Source organism: Panthera leo, chromosome A3 (genome assembly GCF_018350215.1).
Source record: "Panthera leo isolate Ple1 chromosome A3, P.leo_Ple1_pat1.1, whole genome shotgun sequence".
In the NCBI taxonomy this organism is placed as follows: Eukaryota; Metazoa; Chordata; class Mammalia; order Carnivora; family Felidae; genus Panthera; species Panthera leo.
The window spans coordinates 104,966,704-104,987,491 of NC_056681.1; the positions used below are offsets into that span (position 1 = coordinate 104,966,704).

Here is a 20,788-nt window from a genome sequence, read left to right on the forward strand (position 1 = left end):
CTGACTTCGGCCCAGGTCATGATCTCACAGTTTGTGAGTTCAAGCCCCGAGTCAGGCTCTGTGCTGACAGCTCAGAGCCTGGAGCCTGCTTTGGATTCTGTGTCTCTCTCACTCTCTCTGCCCCTCCCCAGCTCATACTCGCACTCTGTCGCTGTCAAAAATAAATAAACTTAAAAAAATAATAATAATAAAATAAAATAAAATAAAAATAAAATGAGTGAACTAGGTATGTGTTTATTAACATGGCTAGAGAGCAGTAAGAGGCAAAGAGCAAGATGTCACAGAGTAAATTGAAACACATGCAAAACAAACTTTATGTTGTTTTCAGACACACAAATACATAGTGGAACCAGAAAAACTAGATACACAGCAAATCTGTTATAGTGGCTGCCTCTTGACAGGAGGCAAGGGTGATGGGCATTAGAGGTACAGATAGAGGATGCAGAATAGGACTAGGGAGAGAGTATTAGAAATTGTAATTGTTTTTATAATTTTTTTTTAATCCAAAGAACTAAAACACTAACATTTGTTTTGGCTGGCTCAATACATTATCCTCCGTACTGTTCTGTAATTTGCGGGTATTACTGTTCATAAAACACGAAGAGTGGCTGAAAGGAAATATTACGAAATGGTAAGAATATTCCACTCTGGATAATGAGTACAAGACTTTTTTTTTTTTTTTTTTTTTTGCCTGCTGCTGTACTAAATTTTGCAATTTTTCATAATAAGCATACACTAATTTTATAATTGGGAGAAAAATCTTGAACGTGGAAAAAATACAAGTAGTGATTAGATTCCACATTACTTTGGTTCGCATAAATATCTGTTGACAGGATTTTGAAGGTTTTTACAAATGTGACACTTTGTACTCTCACATCTTTGGTAAAGTACAACCTCTAAACAACCAAAATATAAACCTACTTTGAAACCCCGAAACTTTTATAGAAAACATTAATGTACCAATGGAGAACAGAACTTACTTCTATGAACAACATTCTAGTCTCTAAGAAAGCATAAAGAGAGGTGCTCCATGATGGCTACAGACTGTTCATGCTTTCACCATTATCTATACTGTAAGAAAGCACTGTAAGAAACAAATTTGATGTGAATTCTGCATGAGTTTTTACATTACTGCAGTATTTCGTTGAAAGCATTTCAAACTGGAACATAATGAGAAAGTAGTAACACCTCTCACTGTATTCCATTCCATCAGAAAACAAAATTGAGGGGCACCTGGGTGGCTCAGTCGGTTGGGTGTCAACTTCAGCTCAGGTCATGATCTCACAGTTTGTGAGTTGGAGCCCCACATGGGTCTCTCTGTGCCAACAGCCTGGAGCCTGCTTCTGATTTGGAATCTCTCTCTCTCTCTCTGCCTCTCCCCTGCTCACACTCTGTCTGTCTGTCTCTGTCTCAAAAATAAACATTAAAAAATTTTTAAAAAGGGAGCGCCTGGGTGGCTCAGTCGGTTAAGCCTCCGACTTCAGCTCAGGTCATGATCTCGCGGTCCATGAGTTCAAGCCCCGCGTCGGGCTCTGTGCTGACCACTCAGAGCCTGGAGCCTGTTTCGGATTCTGTGTCTCCCTCTCTCTGACCCTCCCCCATTCATGCTCTGTCTCTGCCTCAAAAATAAATAAACGTTAAAAAAAATTAAAAACAACAACAACAACAACAAAATTGAGACTTTTAGGAGTGGACTTGAGGAAACCTGTCATGAGGTACTGAGTGCCGGTATCCTAAGTAACAAGATTTGGATTAGCATTGAAGTACCTGAGACAGAAAAGAGTGGTCAGATTTTGGATATATTTTGGGGAGAGAAATTCCAGCACTTTTTGATGCATTTTATTTGGCAATGATTATGGCCTGAAGAGGTGAAAGGAAAACATGATTGGAAAATGTATTTCTTTATACTATAAAACTCTGATAAATTTAACAGAAAAAAAAAATTATTGCTCACGTTTTTCTGCATACTCTGGGCAAGACTGCATTTGTAGTCATCATCAACAGAGCATAGTAATGACTTCTTTTTTTAAGTTTATTTGTAACATTTATTCATTTTTTGAGAGACAGAGGGAGACAGAGCGTGAGTGAGGGAGGGACAGAGAGAGAGAGGGAGACACAGAATCCGAAGCAGGCTCCAGGCTCTGAGCTCTCAGCACAGAGCCCGACACGGGTCTCAAACTCATGAACTGCGAGATCATGACCTGAGCTGAAGTTGGACACTTAACTGATTGAGCCACCCAAGTGCCCCTTTTTTTGGTCTATTTTGAGATAGAGTGAGAGAGTAAGAGAGAGAGAGAGCGAGAGAGCGCAAGCGGGGGAGGGGTGGAGAGAGACTGGATGTGAGCTCAAACTCACAAACCATGAGATCATGACCTAACCCAAAATCAAGAGTCGGACACTTAACTGTCTAAGCCATACAGGCACCCCCACAGTAATGACTTTAAAGAGAATACCTAGATGGGAATGCAAGCTGGTACAGCCGCTCTGGAAAATAGCATGGAGGTTCCTCAAAATACTAAACATAGAACTACCCTACGACCCAGCAATTGCACTACTAGGCATTTATCCAAGAGATACAGGTGTGTTGTTTCGAAGGGACACATGCACCCCCATGTTTATAGCAGCACTATCAACAATAGCCAAAGTACGGAAAGAGCCCAAGTGTCCATCGATGGATGAATGGATAAAGGAGATGTGGTATATATATTCAATGGAGTATCACTCGGCAATCAAAAAGAATGAAATCTTGCCATTTGCAACTACGTGGATGGAACTGGAAGGTATTATGCTAAGTGAAATTAGTCAGAGAAAGACAAAAATCATGACTTCACTCCTATGAGGACTTTAAGAGACAAAACAGATGAACATAAGGGAAGGGAAACAAAAATAATATACAAACAGGGAGGGGGACAAAACAGAAGAGACTCATAAATATGGAGAACAAACTGAGGGTTATGGGAGGGGTTGTGGGAGGGGGGATGGGCTAAATGGGTAAGGAGCACTAAGGAATCTACTCCTGAAATCATTGTTGCACTATATGCTAATTTGGAAGTAAATTTTAAAAAATAAAAAATTAAATTAAAAAAAAGAGAGAATACCTAGAAACTAGTATTCAAAAGAGACAGGATGGATAACATAGTGTCATGAGTTATGGTGTATCCAGCATTAAATAAATAGCTGCAGAGGCAAGAAGATCTACATTATTTATAATAAAGCAGCTGTGAAGAGATATGGTATTATGAAAAGAAAAAACAAACTGTAACTTTTATTACGTGTAATGGATATCGGTCAAATAACCTCACCAAAACTCAGTTTTCTCATCTGTAAAATGAGCACGTTATCATGCTTTCTCAAAAGGCTGTGGCAATCATATACAGAAAGTAACTTCAATCGGCAAACATCTGGGGCGCCTGGGTGCCTCAGTCGGTTAAGCATCCGACTTAGGTTCAGGTGATGATCTCGTGGTTCATGGGTTTGAGCCCCACACTGGGCTCTCTGCTGTCAGCACACAGCCTGCTTTGGGTCTTCTGTCCCCTTCTCTTTCTGCCCCTCTCCCACTCATACGTCCTCTCAAAAATAAACGTTTAGAGAAAAAAAGAGTTCCTTCTCACATTAAAAACTGTAAAGCATTATTATTTGATACACAACGATTTAAGTACATAGATAGAATATGAGGAAAAAAGCATACAAGTGAAACGAGATGGGTCAGAATGTTTTCCCCAGAATATTTTTTTATTGTTTCACACCTATTCCATCAGCAGCCATTCATATTCGTCGCAGCTCACAAACATAAGTGGTGACTTAGGATGAGACACTCTACCCCCAGTTAACCAATCAGCCAAGTCAAATCAACCTAGCAGTCAGCAGGGCTAAGAGCCAGAAAGCTCTTTCAACAGAAAGCTCTCCCATCCATAACACTGCTATACTGGCTTTAAAATTAAAGTAGCAGAGGGAATAATAACCCCTAAATTTCAAAAAGCATCTTACCAGGGTGATGTCTCGAGAAGCTGCAGCTGCGCTCATATGCAAACTAGGCTGCCTCACAGAACTGCTGCAATCAAGGGCTCGAGCAAACGTCCCAACAGCACTGAATAATCCACAAAAACAAAGAAGAAAAATTAAGGCAACATTATTTTTTTATACTTAAAAAAACACATTTGGGTAGTGCGTGAAAATTGTAAAAGTCAGTGCTAAGGATCCAGGGGCTGCGAGCTGAGGTCTGAGTGTGAGTCTCAGCCTTGTCTGCAATGGGTGTGTGGCGCCTTGGACGAGATGCCTCAGTTTCTTCCTGTGTAGAGAACAGTGGTGGCCAAGAAGCGCACTACGTTTGTCTCTGCTACAGTTCTTTTTTGGGGCGGGGGGGGGGGGGGGGGAGCTCGTTCCCTTCTTGCTCTTGGTGTGGTCATTTAGGGAGGATCCCCCAGAGGGGACTGCACTAGGCAATCTGCCTCGGGGACTTAAGAGAGAGGGGACATCACACTACGAAACCAAACCTCTTAAGCATCTAGCAGTCTCAGAAAGTCGTCATTCCTGAGTGTACTGGCCTCCAAGAGAGGAGGTAATCCCCTAAACAGGCAGTGGGGAATTATTTCCCATGTCCTTTTATGGTTGGGGCTCATCTTGGTCAAGACTTTTCTTTACACAGGAAAACAGGTAAATTTACACAGGTAAATAACAAATATAGCTGTCAGGTGGGTATGTGCTATGGAGAAGAAGAAGAAGAAAAAAAAGAAAAGTCAAACAAGTTCTTAGATGTTTGAGAATCAAATATCCAATGAAAAGTATTTTCTTTAAGATTTAAGCATTGACAAGCCAATTAACTATATACGGGTCATTATAATGAAATTGAGAAAAAGTGATTTGTGTGCCATAAAGAAGGGAAAGATCTATCATGAAATGCCATGGAGCAACCAATTTGGTATTCAACTGTGCTCAAAAAATGAGCCGTAAGTGAGCTGCAGAGTTTGACTATTACTGCAAAACAAGTTCTGACCACTTTTTTTTAGCCTAAATTGTGAAATCCCAGGAACATTTTTACCTTGAAATGAGGTATCATCAATTGCAGCAATTCTTCCTATAAATAGGGCTCAAGATGTAATAGGTTTCCACTTAAAAAACAAAACAATTACCACAACACTTTTTTTCACTTAATGATTTAGAAGGCCTTCCCATAAAGCGTGAAATAAACATTTAGACCTGCTGCTTGTTGTATTTCATTTTATTTTGTTATTATTTTAATTTCTTCTCTCCCTTTGTTGTGTTTTAAGCATGTTAGCTGAGGAAAATTTTTTAATGTTCTGATTAACATAGAACACACATGCATAAAAACACACATTGCACAGCTATGCAGTAACTGCAAGGTGAAGCCATCCATGTCACTAACACCCAGCTCAGGGTACAGCAACCACACCCCAGTAGACTCCTCCTGCTCCTTCCCAATCTGTCTTCTCTCCTTCGTCCCAAAAGAGAACCACCATCATGGATTCTAACATCATGGGTTAGTTTTGCTCATTTGAAAACTTAACAGAAGCACATACTATGTACTCTTTTCACATGCAGTTTCTTCTGTTCAAAATTATGTCTGTGGGCTCACCCACACTACTGGTTATAGAGGCGTTCATTCATTTTCCTTGCTATGGAGCATTCCTTTCTATGATGCCCCCTCCCACTCTGTTGTTGATGGACGTCAATGCCCAGTTTGGGGCTACTCTGGGTAGTGCCATGAATGCCATCTGTATATGCAACTTTTGGTGCACAGGGGTATGTATGCAATTCTGCTGAGTATACAGTCAGGAGTGAAACTCAAAGGATGTGTGTGTAGGTCAGATGAGAGCAAAGTGGTTATACCAACTTACACTCGCACCACCACAACAGCAGGGTGCTGGCTGCTTTACCTCTTTACCAATGTTTGGCACTTTCAAATTTTCACCATTCTGGTGGAATGTGCAGTGGTATTTGATTATGGTCTTAATTTGTATTTTAGACCATTTAAAAAAACAAAAACAAAAATGGAGGGGGCGCCTGGGTGGCTCAATTGGTTGAACATCTGACTCTTGATTTCAGCTCAGGTCATGATCTCAGAGTCCTGGGATCAAGCCCCACATCGGGCTCTGTGCTGAGCATCCAGCCAGCTTAAGATTCTCTCTCTCTAGGGGCACCGGGGTGGCTTAGTCAGTTGAGTGGCTGGCTTCAGCTCAGGTCATGACCTTGTGGCCCATGAATTTGAGCCCCGCGTCAGGCTGTGTGCTGACAGCTCAGAGTCTGGATCCTGCTTCAGATTCTGTGTCTCCCTCTCTCTCTCTCTGCCCTTCCCCGACTCCTCTCTGTTTCTCTTTCTCTCTCTCTCTCAAAAATGAATAAATGTTAAAAAAAAAAAATTAAAGATTCTCTCTCTTTCTCTAAAAAAAGAAAAAAACATGAAAAAGGCACCAGGTGCATCTCCTTGGTGTCTTTCATGCTGGCTTGAAGAAAAAAGGAAAAAACAAAGAAAACCAAATTTGAAACTGCAATGTCTACTAAATAATCCCAGATCTGGGTAACCTGCCTGGAGTCTAGGCCAGCGGCTCCACCAAGGATTCATTTCCACTCTCAAATCTTCAATCTCCTCGATCTACTGACTGGCTTCCCCAGCAATGTACATCAGGTCTCCATCCGAGCACCAGTGGCTAGGTGTCTGAGTGCTGGAGTCCAAACGCCTGGCTGCTGACATGACGTGTGACTTCCATGGTGCCAGGCACCATGAACAGTGCTGTCACGTCAACTGTGCTGTCATGTCAGGGTGCGCTGAGACCCCTTTATCCTTTGGGTCATGAAGAAAGTTCAACAGAAAATTAGAGAACATAATGGAGACCCTTGTGATCACATCTGTATCTACTGGGTTCTAATATTTTGCCAGACTTGATTCATTGTTTAAGGAAATAAATATTAGAAATGTTGTTAGAGCCTCCTATACACATCTCCCACATCATACATACACATGACATACATATTCATCTATATGGCCATTAATGAAAACATGGTTTGTTCATGGTATAACTTTTTAAGCGATCATACCGTGTGTATCGTCACTCAACATTAGTTTTGAGATTTATCTCTTTCCTATATATCCCTCGAATTCATTCATTTTCATTATTGAGTATACTTCAATTCACTTACCAAGTGCTTATTGACATATTCTTAGGGTTTTTTCCCCCAATTTTCCACTATTTACACTGCTATGATACACTCACTTACTTGCTGCTTTGCAGTAACTCCGCCATGAATATCATTTACTTTTATAATTGAAACAATAAAAATACATTTTTGTCCCATTCATTTTCTCAAAGGGTGTGTGGTGGGTCAAGTGCAGGAGAGCCAGCCAGTCAGGCAGCCAGGCTTAAGGCTCTCAAAGAAAGTTATACGCTTAGCAACAGGCCCTCCTCATACGTGGGTGCAGTAAGAGGAAGGCAAGATGCACATCATTATGGACACCTGAACAATCCCCATCTAGCGTGAAAGAGATAACTGCTTTAATTAAAGATATGGGGATTCAGGTGATGAATTTCATCTTCATACTGTTCTGTAGTGCCCAAAGTTTTACCAGAAGAAATTATTTTCTTAATCGGTAAATTAATAAATATATTTTCAAACAAAAACTAACAATCATACTTAGGAGGTGGTATGATATATATTTCGGCTTTCTTACTTAACTAGAAAAAGAATACAACCAATGGAAAAGGTAGAATACAAAGAAAGAAACATACATACACCTATAAATTCTTACAAAAAGAAATTTCTTGGAGTTGGGGGTGGTACAGTTGGTTTAAATGCCCAACTCTTGATCTCAGCTCAGGTCACGATCTCACAGTTCGTGAGTTTGAGCCTCGCATCGGGCTATGTGCTGACCCTGCTTAGATTCTCTCTCTCTCTCCCTCTTTTTCTCTCTCTGCCACGCCCCCGTTTGTGCGCACGCGCTGTCAAGTAAAATGAACAAACTTAAAAAAAAGAAAAATGTTTAAAAAAAGAAATTTCTTGACTCAACAGTGCCATACTTACCGTGCTACAACTAAAAACTGGTCAATCTGTCGATCTGTAAGTGGGCTATTTGGATCCCAGACTTTAACTTCCAATTTGGACTGTTCCCTCTCATCTGATTCTCCTGTCCGAGAACAAAGGAAATGGAGTCTTGTTACTTAACAAGGCAACCGTTGCATTCCGTCGAGGACTGTGGACACTACCACGTTCAAAATTTGGTACATTCTTTCAGCAGATGGACAACATTTTGTAAAGTGAACACTGATAATAATACAACGAAACCAACCGCAGCAGATCTTCGTTTAGTTAGTAGCATGTATTTCCTGAGTACTTGCATGTGTGAGGCACTAAACCTCATGCTGAGGGATATAAAAACAAAACAAAAAGCATGCCTGCTATGAGACGCCTTCAGCACGCCTGCTATGAGACGCTTTCACTGGTAAAACTAACACATAAGTAACTATGATACAAACGAAAAGAACGTGTCATAAGGACATACAGAAAAGGCTGTAAAATTCTGACAATGAGAGGAATCACTTCAGACAAGCTAGGGAATGATGTCATAAAGGGTGTGGTATTTCTGCTAAGAACTGAAGGCTCTGATTGCACCAGCAGGGAGAAGGACTTAAAGTAAGAAATAAGAATGTGAGCAAAGTCAGGCGGCTTTAAGATGTGACAGAAAAACAGCTCATTTTGTCACGAGCACATTAAAGGGAATGAGAGTAGATAACTAAAAGAAGGTTACGAACATAGTACTGAAGATTCTACACAGATTTTACTTCGGGGCAATGAAAAGCACCAGCCTTTTCAGCAGGTGAGTGGCAAGACCAGAAGGAAACTTCATACCTCACACTTAGCAATGATATGTGATAAAGACAAAATACAGTGCTGACGCTGATGACAGAGAGCAAAGACAGGAGACATGGGTAGCAGGTAAATTTCAAGTCTTGAGAACTGCATGCATAGCGCTGGCATTAACAGAAAGCAGGAATGCTAGCAGGGCTGAGGAAAAGACTGACAATAATGCAGGATGCTTGCTTTATTTTAGGAATCTCTCACAAGGAGATAGAACTGTCAGGCGGGACTCAATGTCAAGACAAAGGATAGTAACGGAAAAGAGATGTGGGAGGCAACTGGAAGTCCGATTTACAGCTACGGATTTCTTATTAGGCTGGGGACTGATTTTGGCTTTGTTTAGCTTTTGATTTATGAGGCAGAATGCCTTGCACTGGCTGATACACTCTGAAGCTAAACATCCCTGGTGACTGACAATCCTAGGCTATGAGCCTCTAATGTGCTCAGTCCTAGCATAGGAGCAAGCAGGAATCAGAGGCTCAACAGGAGAAAGGGGGTGGAGGAGGGTGGCAAGGACCCAGCCTTTCCACCTGCAGTCTCCTAAGTCAGCCACTGCAGTCAGGGTGGGGCTTGCCCTGCCTTGTTCAAAGGCAGGTAACCACAGAGCCAATCTCCACCCCCAACATAAAGAAGCACAAGCAGAGCAGAGCGAGTACTAGATCTAAAGTGTTTGAAAGGACTTTGGTTTTCATTGGTTTTTGCTTACAATTCTCAGCAACCTAAGCCAAGACATTCAACATCACCTCACAGTTAAAAGCCAAAAGATTTGCAAACTGTATGAAACTTGAGAGCAGAATCACACAATTACACTTCCCTGTAATCTTCAAAAAATAAAACTTAAGATAAATAATAACAGTACGAAAGATAATAATGGTAAATAACACAGGATGATTAAATGATGATGGTATCCAGTATTAAGCCCCTGTCACATTATATACTCCAGAATGTAATGATAAAACTGGTATTTACGTTTCAAATATAAGTTAATTGAGTTGACACATTTCAATCCTATCCATACATTCCTACAGCATATAGCAGAAAGAGAATTCTGTGTAAGAATTCTAAACAGGGGCACCTGGTGGCTCAGTCAGTTAAGTGTCTAGACAACTTTGGTTCAGGTCTTGATCTCACGGTTTGTGGGTTTGAGCCCCATATTGGGCTCTGCGCTAACAGCTCAGAGCCTGGAGCCTGCTTCAGATTCTGTGTCTCCCTCATTCTCTCTCTGCTCCTCCTCTGCTTGTGCTCTCTGTCTCTCAAAAATAAACAAACATTAACAAAAATATAGCAGCAACAACCACAACAAAATAATAAATACAGAAATGTTCCTGGGGTGCCTGGGTGGCTCAGTCAGTTAAGTGCCTGACTTCGGCTCAGGTCACGATCTCACAGTTCGTGAGTTCAAGCCCTGCATCGCGCTCTGTGCAGATAGCTCAGAGCCTGGAGCCTGCTTCAGATTCTGTGTCTCCCTCTCTCTGCCTCTCCCCCTCTCATGCTCTGTTTCTCTCTTTCTCTCTCTCAAAAATAAATAAGGATTTAAAAAAATTAAAAAAGAAATGTTCCTGGGGTGCCTGGGTGGCTCAGTGGGCTAAGCATCCAACTTTGGCTCAGGTCATGATCTCACGGTCCATGAGTTCTAGCCCCACGTCGGGCTCTGTGATGACAGCTCACAGCCTGGAGCCGGCTTCGGATTCTGTGTCTCCCTCTCTCTCTACCCCTCCCCCACTCACACTCTCTCTTTTTGTCTCAAAAATAAATAAACATCAAAAAAATAAAAAAAAATTTTTAATGAAATTTTCCATATCTTGGGGTGCCTGGGTGGCTCAGTTGGTTAAGTGTCCAACTCTTGATTCTGGCTCGAGTCATGATATCACAGTTGTGAGATTGAGCCCTGCATCAGATTCTGTGCAGTAATCTTTGGAATGGTCTTGGTGACTATGGTATGAGCCAGAGATGGGACCAAGAATACTGGTCATGTTCATGCTAGTCATTGCAATAATCTCACCTCACTCTTTCATTTATGATAATCCAGGCAATCAGTCCAGTCCCAGTCTCATCCCACACCAGCTTACGTACATCTTCCTAATCTCTGAATTCTTAAAAAATGTATTTACCAACTAATTACATGAATGTATATGTAGCACCTTATTTTTGCTTCATAAATTTTTCATAATTTTGAAAAAAATATAGATTTAGCAATGATTTTAAATGTGGTATCCCTAATCCTCCAGCTACCTCAAATTTTAAGATTTCTATTAAATATGGATGAAAGAAGAAGAGAAACGAACAAAGAAAAAGAAAAAAAGAAAAAAGAAAATTCGGACCAAGTACTTCTTCAGTATAATCACCTAAAAGTATATAATAGAGTTCAAAGCCTCTGAAGAACTAAAGCTATATGGAAATCATCTTATAGGCTCTTTCCTGGATAATTAGAAATATTCTTTGTTCTAAACACAATTCATTTTCTTTGCACCAATCATCAGAGTACAATACTTGTCATGCTATTATTAAATTCAGAAACACACAAAGATGCCATTAGTCACCATTTTTATTCAATATTGTTCTCAAAGTTCTGGCCAATGTTTTACATTATCAATCAAAGGAATGATGAGTTACTAGAGACAAATACTGTACATCATTTACATGTGGGATCTAAAAAAGCAATACTCATAAAAACCAGAGAGTAGGGGCGCCTGGGTGGCTCAGTCGGTTAAGCGGCCGACTTCGGCTCAGGTCTTCGGCTCAGGTCATGATCTCGCGGTCCGTGAGTTCAAGCCCTGCCTCGGGCTCTGTGCTGATAGCTCAGAGCCTGAAGCCTGTTTCAGATTCTGTGTCTCCCTCTCTCTGACCCTCCCCCGTTCATGCTGTCTCCCTCTGTCTCAAAAATAAATAAATTTAAAAAAAAATAAAATAAAAAATAAACCAGAGAGTGGAACAGTGGTTACCAGGGGCTGGAGTGTAGGGAAATTGAAAAGGGAAAGATGTTGTTTTGGGATACAAATTCCAACTACTAGAAAAGTAAGTCCTGGAGATCCAATGCATAGCATAGTGACTATAGTCAATAATACTATAAACTTCAACGTTGGTAAGAGACTAGATCTTAATTGTTCCTGCAACAAAAAAGAAAGGATAATTATACGATGTGATAGCGGTGTTAGCTAAGCTATGGTAGTAATCGCATTGCAACATATAAAGTCAGCAAATCAACACTCTGTACACAAACTTACACAATGTTATGTGTCAGTTATATCTCAATAAAAATATCTTATAAAAAATAAGGAACTAGAAAATATCTATATAAAAGTAACTAGAATGGCACAATAAAAATAGAACATAAAAAATCCAGTGCCATTCCAAAGAAAATATAATGTAAAAAAAATTTTTTTGTTGCTGTAATAGAAAATATAACACTAAGAAACAAAACTGGAGTTATGTTTATATAAAACAAAACTTTTTTTTTTAAATGTTTATTTTTGACAGAGAGAGACAGAGCATGAGCAGGGGAGGGGCAGAGAGAGAGAGGGACACAGAATCTGAAGCAGGCTCCAGGCTCTGAGCTGTCAGCACAGAGCTGGACACGGGGCTCGAACTCACGGACCACAAGATCATGACCTGAGCCGAAGTCGGACACTCAACCGACTGAGCCACCCAGGCGCCCCTAAAACAAAACTTTTAAAGAAACTTTCAAAGAAGATAACTTGATTAAAAAAGAGTAAAGATTTAAAATCCTAAGGATATCATTTTTGTACAAGTATACCAACAGGCTAAATTTCACAAAATTTACTTTGAAAGCCAATAAAATAATTTGAATAGTAATCACCACAAATCCAAGAATAATAATAAAAGAATTAACTAGGGGCACCCAGGTGGCTTAGTCAGTTAAGCATCCAACTCTTAATTTTGGCTCAGGTCATGATCTCATGGTTCGTGAGTTCGAACTCCACACTGGGCTCTGTGCTGACAGCAGGGAGCTTGCTTGGGATTCGCTCTCTCCTTCCTTCTCTGCCCCTCCTCCTCTCGTGCTTTTCTCTCTCTCAGGATAAATAAATAAACTAACAAAAAAAAATTAACTAAACTGGATGGGACTATAATATATAACAATAGTAAATAAATAATTTACTGGCACAAAAATAAACAAAAGCATAGATGTAGACTAGATCACACAATTTATACTTCAAAATTAAGTATTACTTTTTTTAAGTTTATTCGTTTATTTAGAGAGCAAGTGGGGGAGGGGCAGGGAGAGCGAGGGAGAGCGAATTCCCAGAGAATTCCACAATTAGTGCAGAGTCCAATGTGGGGCTTGAACTCATGAACCATGAGATGATGACCTGAGTCAAAGTTGGACACATAACCAGACACTGTCTAACGTCCTCTGCCCCAGGTGAGAATTACTGTTCTACACGGTTGTAATTAACACCTGCTTACAACCAATGGGTGGTTTGTAAGTTAGTTAACATCCACCACATTTGTTGCAAAGTATATTCTGCAAAATTACACACTAAAAAAAATAGGGCTGTGGAAAATAAAACTATGAAAACCTATTAAACTCGGTAAGCAGAGCATTAAAAAGAAGTAATAATCATAATAAAACTACTAGCACAGTTACATCCCCACTGACATTTGCAACAAAAACAATGGTTGGTTGACTCTTTTATCTCCTTAAATCCTGGACTCATACCTCCTCCAGGGAGATGTAAGGTGGTATACAGCTTCTACATAATTAAAAAAACAAAAAACAGGGTACAGGTTTTTTTTTTTTTTTTTAAACAATAGGGGGAAAATATCGTCAAAGCCCCCTTCATCTGTAACTCTTAAGCTTCCACACATAGTTTTATCATAGTGGAAAGTGCCACAGATTTTGAAGGTGCTAAACCAGCCTTTACATGCACTAGAGGAAAGCACTTCTTGCAGAATTTGCATCTTTTTTTTTTCCTCTTAAACTGTCTTCATCTGTGAGAATACCTGCTTCCTTGACTGCTGAGAAAAGTCTCATATAAACTGACCCACTTCCACGCCGTACTGACATTTCCCTATTTATCAACTGCATCTGAATTAACTGCAGCAGAAGAGATTATACGAATTTAATTCTTATAACTCTCAAAGACAGACATGTCTTGAAATGCCCAAATATCAACAAGAGTTATTTAACTGATGGCAGGAGACAGTGGTGGCCAGGGGAGAAGCAACTGTGGCAGTGAACATGAGTGTCGGGCACTTTGCTAAATGCTTTACAGGTCACTTCCTCGGATCATCACAACACTGTGATGTGTGCGCATACATATTATTCTCTTTTCAAAGAAGAGGAAATGGGGGTGCCTGGGTGGCTCAGTGGGTTGGATGTCCGGCTTCAGCTCAGGTCATGATCTCGCAGTTTCTGAGTTCAAGTCCCACGTTGGGCTCTGTAATGACAGCTGAGAGCCTGGAGCCTGCTTGGGATTCTGTGTCTCCCTCTCTCTCCCTCTGCCCCTCCCCACTCCTGCTCTGTCTCTCTCTCTCTCTCTCACTCTCTCTAAAATAAACAAACATAATAAATAAATAAATAAATAAATAAATAAATAAATAGGAGGAAATGGGAACTTAGAGGGGTTAGTTTTCCCAAGGTGACTCAGCTAAACATATTATTGCCAGGTTTTGCACAAACCTACAAACCCATAGTCATTTTAGTTTATTAATTTAATGCTACTATAATACTGTTTTGCAGTTACAAATTTTAATTAATATGTAAAAAGATTTTGTTGACACTTTCAGTATTACAGTGAAATAATAATTCAAAACTTCCCACGTTATGACATCTTTTTCAATGGGAAATTCTCCAGGTGGTTATTTCAAACGCAACAGAAGATTTAAAATCTCAAAGAAACCTTTATCTTCCCTTGCAAACTACATACTGGTCTTTCCAGATCTCAAGAGTTTGTTAGATGGTGGGTAGCCATAAGCGAACTTTTAAATTCTGAAACTACAAAAAGATTTATTCACTAGCAAGACAAATGCCACAACAACGTCTTAGAATCCCAAGACACATTCACAAACAAAGCAAGCCTGTTATATATTCTGGCACGGTGTTGATGCTGCCACCTACTGGGGGTATTAATTCAGGTTCTATATCCCATGCCAGTGCAAATTGGAATATGGCCACTGGTCAAAATGTACCCACTCAAGAGTATCAAAAGGGTTAGTAAACACAGACTCTGGCAACTCCTAAACATCTGTTGAGTATGGTATTTTCTGTATTTAATTTCCCTGCAAACAGGTACTAGCTACGTATATGAAGGTAATGTCATATTTTCCTTTTTTTTTTTTTAAGTTTTTATTTATTTTTGAGAGAGAGAAAGAGAGAGACAGAGAGAGACAGAGCTCGAGTAGGAGAAGGGCAGAGAGAAAAAGGGAGACACAGAATCTAAAACAGGCCCCAGGCTCTGAGCTGTCAGGACAGAGCCCAATGTGGGGCTCGAACCTGTGAACTGCGAGATCATGACCTGAGTCCAAGTTGGTGCTTAACCGACTAAGCCACCCAGGAGCCCTACAAGAAATATAACTGTTGGTATACCCATTTGTCACCCTATACCCTCTTCCCTGAAAATGTATTACTCACAAAAAAGGAAGCTCTTTATATCTTGCATCTAGTTAGTTGCCTGATTACAAGTGAAATGAAACATCTTGGATATGCTAAATGCTTTAGGCTCAAATAAGAATCCAACGTGACTTCTCCATTTATGATGAAAAATGTGGTGTTTTTCTTTGTTACAGATGAATACTTACAGCTAACAAATTATAAACTTAAAAATAAACTTAACGAGAAATGTATAGAATCTATATGACTAAAACTATATTGAGAAAAAACATTAACATAGGGAAAGGGAAAGAGAGAGAGAGAGAGAGAGAGAGAAGTGAACCATAAGAGACTCTTAACTCTAGAGAAGAAACTGGGGGTTGATGGACAAGGTGGGTGGGAGACAGGCTAAATGGTGATGGGTATTAAAGAGGGCACTTTTTGTGATGAATACTGGGTGTTATATGTAAGTGATGAATCACTGAATTCTACAACCGAAACCAATTTTACCATATATGTTAAATAACTTGAAACGGGAAAGAAAAAAAAAAAAAAAAAAAGAAAAAGAAAAACAAAACCACAAGACCCAAAAGTAGCCTTGAAGAAAGAAAAAAAAAATCCCTTATTTCTAATTAAGACTTTTCAAAACCATCAAAAGTCTGTTCCCTCTAAATTAACTGAAACTCCAACAGACATACTTAAGAAAGATTCAAACTGATAATAAAATTTATTTGGAAAAATAAGAGGAGAATTAGCCTCACCAGATATTACCACACACTACAAAGTCACTATAATTAAAAGTGTGAGTTATTAGAGCATTAACAGGCAAACAGACCAGTGGGACAGAATAAAAATCTCAGAAACAGACCCATGTAGACACAGAGAAACAGACTCAATATTATGAAATGACCAGTTGCCTCCCAAAGGAATAAATAATATTAATACAATTTCAGTCCGAATTCTAATGAAATCTGGAGGGAAGAATTTGACAAACTGATGAAAAACTTCAACAGTCAGGGGGCAAAAAAATCTCTGAGATGAGACCCCTCCCCACACTGACACACACACAGAGGATATTTTAAAGAACAATGAAGGGAAACTTGTTCTATAATAAGAGACAGATAAACTTGGATCTATCATCTATTACACAATGAAACATTGAATACAATTTCATGGATCTATACATACAGTAGCTATATAACAAACTGGAGAACATGTTAAATTAATAACAGTGTTTAACAGTGGGCAAAGAGGGATGATCTAAGGGACTACTTTTTGTTTTCAGTTACTTGCACTTGCACTTTCACTTTGCAAATTATTGCACAATTTGCAATAAAGTAATTTTAAAATCTAAAAACTGGGAAGAAGCAAAGAAAATACAGTGGAGCCCTCATTGTTATACTATGTTGCAAAGGGACTTCATCAAAGACCCCTCTAACTGTGTGGTTTATCTGGCGATTCTGACTATATGATGAAGAGACAGGACTCAGAAAGAAGCACTGAACAGCAGCCTTCAGCATGTAATTCTCTCAATCCTGAGAGTTACTGGGGTATCTCAAGAGATTCAATGGGGACTTCTCTCCCACCTCATCCCTAATAGCCAGGCTTTTCTTATTTTATTTACGGTCATATTGTAGGGTGTTTCATCTGGACAAAGGATTCCATTACCTAAATAAAGTTTGTAACCACCCACCCAAAAGACTGCCAGGAGAAACACTATATTAAAGGCAATTAAGACTTGTTGATGAGGGGTGCCTGGGTGGCTCACTTAAGCCTAGGATTCGACTCTTGATTTCAGCTAAAGTAATGATCTCAAGTTCTGAGATGGAGCCTGGTGTCGGGCTCCATGCTGAGCATGGAATCTGCTTGGAATTCTCTCTCTCTCTCCCTCCCTCCCTCCCCCACTCACTCTCTCTCATGTGTACATGCTCTCTCACTCTCTAAATAAGTATATAAACATTTAAAAAATCTATTAAATAAAAGATCTATTATATAAATGAACATTTAGTCACATTTTTTAAACATAAAGTTTGCCCTTGTCAGAGAAGTGGTGCAATTCTTCAAATGCTACAAGCTGTTAAGAATCATTCCTCTTACAAATAAGAACTTCAAGTCTGGTTTGAGAAGAACCATAGAATAAATTATTGCATTTTATGTATCATTTTGTTTCCTAAAATCTTTTTTTTTTTTTTTTTTTTAATATTCTAATCTAGGTAGAGACTCCTGGGTGGCTAGTCGGTTGAGCGTCTGACTCTTGATTTCAGCTCAGGTCATGATCCCAGGGTCATAGGATCAAGCCCTGCATGGAGCTCCATGTTGAGCGTGGAGCCTGATTAAATTTTCTCTCTCTCTCTTTCTCTCTCTCTCCCCCCCCCCCTTCCCTCTGCCCAGCTCATGCTCTTTCTAAAAAAAAAAAATGCTTGGGAATGCAAGCTGGTGCAGCCGCTCTGGAAAACAGTAAGGAGGTTCCTCAAAAAACTAAAAATAGAACTACCCTACGACCCAGCAATTACACCACTCGGCATTTATCCAAGGGATACAGGTGTGCTATTTCGAAGGGACACATGCATCCCCATATTTATAGCAGCACTATCAACAATAGCCAAAGTATGGAAAGAGCCCAAATGTCCATCGATGGATGAATGGATAAAGAAGAGGTGGTATATATAGACAATGGAGTATTACTCGGCAATCAAAAAGAATGAAATCTTGCCATTTGCAACTACATGGCTGGAACTAGAGGGTATTATGCTAAGTGAAATTAGTCAGAGAAAGACAAAAATCATAGGACTTCACTCCTATGAGGACTTTAAGAGACAAAACAGAAGAACATAAGGGAAGGGAAACAAAAATAATATACAAACAGGGAGGGGGACAAAACAGAAGAGACTCATAAATATGGAGAACAAACTGAGGGTTACGGGAGGGGTTGTGGGAGGGGAGATGGGCTAAATGGGTAAGGGGCATTAAGGAATCTACTCCTGAAATCATTGTTACACTAGATGCTAACTAATTTGGATGTAAATTTAAAAAAATTAAAATAAAATTTTAAAAAATTCTACTCTAGGTAGATATGCTTTCCAAATAACATTACACTAACCAGACTTTATGCCTTTCAGGGGTAAATACCATATTTAAATAGTTTTCTGGATAACAGGAACTTGTGAGTTTCCATGATCTGATTCTTCTGCCCAGTGATACTTGAAACATCCCAACTTCATGACTTGGTTCAGCATTTATCTCTCCACGAGCAATACACAATTTCTAGGCTTTCTATACATCAGGGCGTATGCTCAGTGCTCAAGGGAGAACCACACAATCAATACCTGAGTGTTGATTTTAAAATTTCTGAAGTCAAACAATAAAAAATAGTATAAAAGATAACATGAACGACTGATCTCCACAGTTCAAAGATGGGAGGGACTGGGGTTCAGGAAGGAGTGACAAAGGCTGCTGAGGGGATGCAGAACTTGGGCTGGGGACCTACACACACATGAGCACTAAGGACCTTCCTGGCTTTTGGCCTGTGCACGGATGGACTTGCCGAACTACCTCACTTGGAACATACGCTTTTGTCCAAAACTCACAGAACTGCTCACTAAAAACGGGGGGATGTACTATATATAAATCATACCTTAATTAAAACAAGGGAAAACCCACCACCTGTCAATGACTACCTGGAAGACAATTAGGCATTCTGTATAAAATTTCAGACATACATGCCCTAAGACTCAGCAATTCTACTTTATTTGCCAGTTATATCCAGAGCACAAAATTATCCATTATACTCATTACAGCACTGTTTATAAATTTTAAAAATCAAGCTTTTGGAGGGGGGAATAAAATGTTTAGTGAACAATTAGGTACAGAGATAGAAGTCTAACATCAAACATTAAGGACTAAAGATGTAAAAATTCCTTCTGGAAGATAAACTGATTTGCACAGATGAGAACATCAATGAATGCAATCTCTCAACCTATAATAAACTGATTCACTACTCTCAATCTGTTCAAAATCATTTCCAAACACAGGTGAGTGCAGACATGGCGTTCTGTTCTTCAAGCTTAATCTTTATTGACTGACTTTTCCTGGCACTTAAGTTCAGGAAAACACAGATGACTGTAGCCTGGCATTATTCACAGCTACCACTGACACCAACGTGTACAATTCTCACACTCTATCTTGAGTATCTATTGATTTAACTCTTCTGCATACATTTTCTTAGAAGTATGACAAGGAAAAGAGAGAGAAGAACATATGGAAGAACTCCTATGTTTTTATAAAAATTTAGATTAGGGTGCCTGGGTGGTTCAGTCCGGTAAGCGTCCAACTTCAGCTCAGGTCATGATCTCACCGTTCGAGAGTTCAAGCCCCGCATCGGGCTCACTGCTATCAGTGCAGGGCCCACTTCAGATCCTCTGTCCCTCCCTCTCTCTGGCCCTCCTCTACTCGCACTATTGCTCTCTCTCAAAAATAAACATTTAAAAAAAAGTTTATTTTAGTAATCTCTACACCCAACATGGGGCTTGATCTCACGACCCCGAGATCATAGTCATATGCTCCTCCGACTGAGCCAGCCAGACACCCCTGGCAGCACTTGTATGTTTTAATAATCAGGGGGCAAAAACAAAAAGTGAAGGCCTTTTGGTGAGTAACGCAAATTGTAAAGACCTTAAAGGAAAAGACTAAGAAAGCCCAAACTTTTGTATGATAAAAAATAAAATATACTTAAATTTAAAGTCACTATTAAAAAATTTTTAATCAAATAATTAGGTCTGTGGGGGAGAGGTTTATAATCCTTGTAGACAAGGTAAATACTTCTGTGTTTGCTTACCTTTAGTAGTCAAGTAATTCTTGCCAATGCATAAAAAGATAAACCACCAAGTAGAAAAAGCACAAGATGGGGCACCTGGGTGGCTCAGTCCATTCGGTGTCTGACTCTTGATTTCAGCTTGGGTCATGATCTCACGGTTGTGGGACTGAGCACCGTATTGGGCTCTGTGATCAACTTGGAGCCTGGTTAAGGGAAAAATCCTTTCTCTCACCCTCTCCCTCTGCCCTTCTCCGGCTTGCATGTGCATTCTCTCCCTCTTCCTCTCCCTCTCTCTGAAAAAAAGAGTGTGCCTGGGTGGCTCAGTCAGTGGGGCGTCCAGATCTTGATTTCAGTTCACGTCATGATCTCATAGCCGTGTGATCGAGCCCTGAGCCAGGCTCTGTGCTGACAGCACCAAGTCTGCTTGGGATTCTCTCTTTACTCTTTCTGCCCCTTCCCTGCTCTCATGTGAGCTCTCTCTCAAAATAAATAAACTTTACAGTGAAAGAAAGAAAGAAAGAAAGAAAGAAAGAAAGAAAGAAAGAAAGAAAGGTGCC

General features: G+C 39.9%; 1 protein-coding gene and 1 long non-coding RNA gene across 12 annotated transcripts in view; one reads left to right on the top strand and one right to left on the bottom strand.

Annotated features, from left to right (window-relative positions):
• MTA3 (metastasis associated 1 family member 3) overlaps nt 1-20,788 on the bottom strand; it is a 222,919-nt gene that overhangs the window by 69,916 nt on the left and 132,215 nt on the right. For all 11 annotated transcript variants that reach the window (XR_006200862.1, XM_042933139.1, XM_042933135.1 and 8 more), the window contains exons 7-8: nt 8,035-8,137; nt 3,988-4,087 (exon numbers count right to left, since the gene is read on the bottom strand). Coding sequence is in view for 10 of the 11 variants with exons in the window: in XM_042933139.1 (XP_042789073.1) it covers nt 3,988-4,087; nt 8,035-8,137 (203 nt within the window). In the remaining variant the exon portion in view is untranslated. The remainder of the gene's footprint in view (nt 1-3,987; nt 4,088-8,034; nt 8,138-20,788) is intronic.
• Nucleotides 8,535-11,393, top strand: LOC122216379. The gene is made up of 2 exons (XR_006200864.1): nt 8,535-8,827; nt 11,097-11,393. It is a non-coding gene; the product is annotated as an uncharacterized LOC122216379 (long non-coding RNA).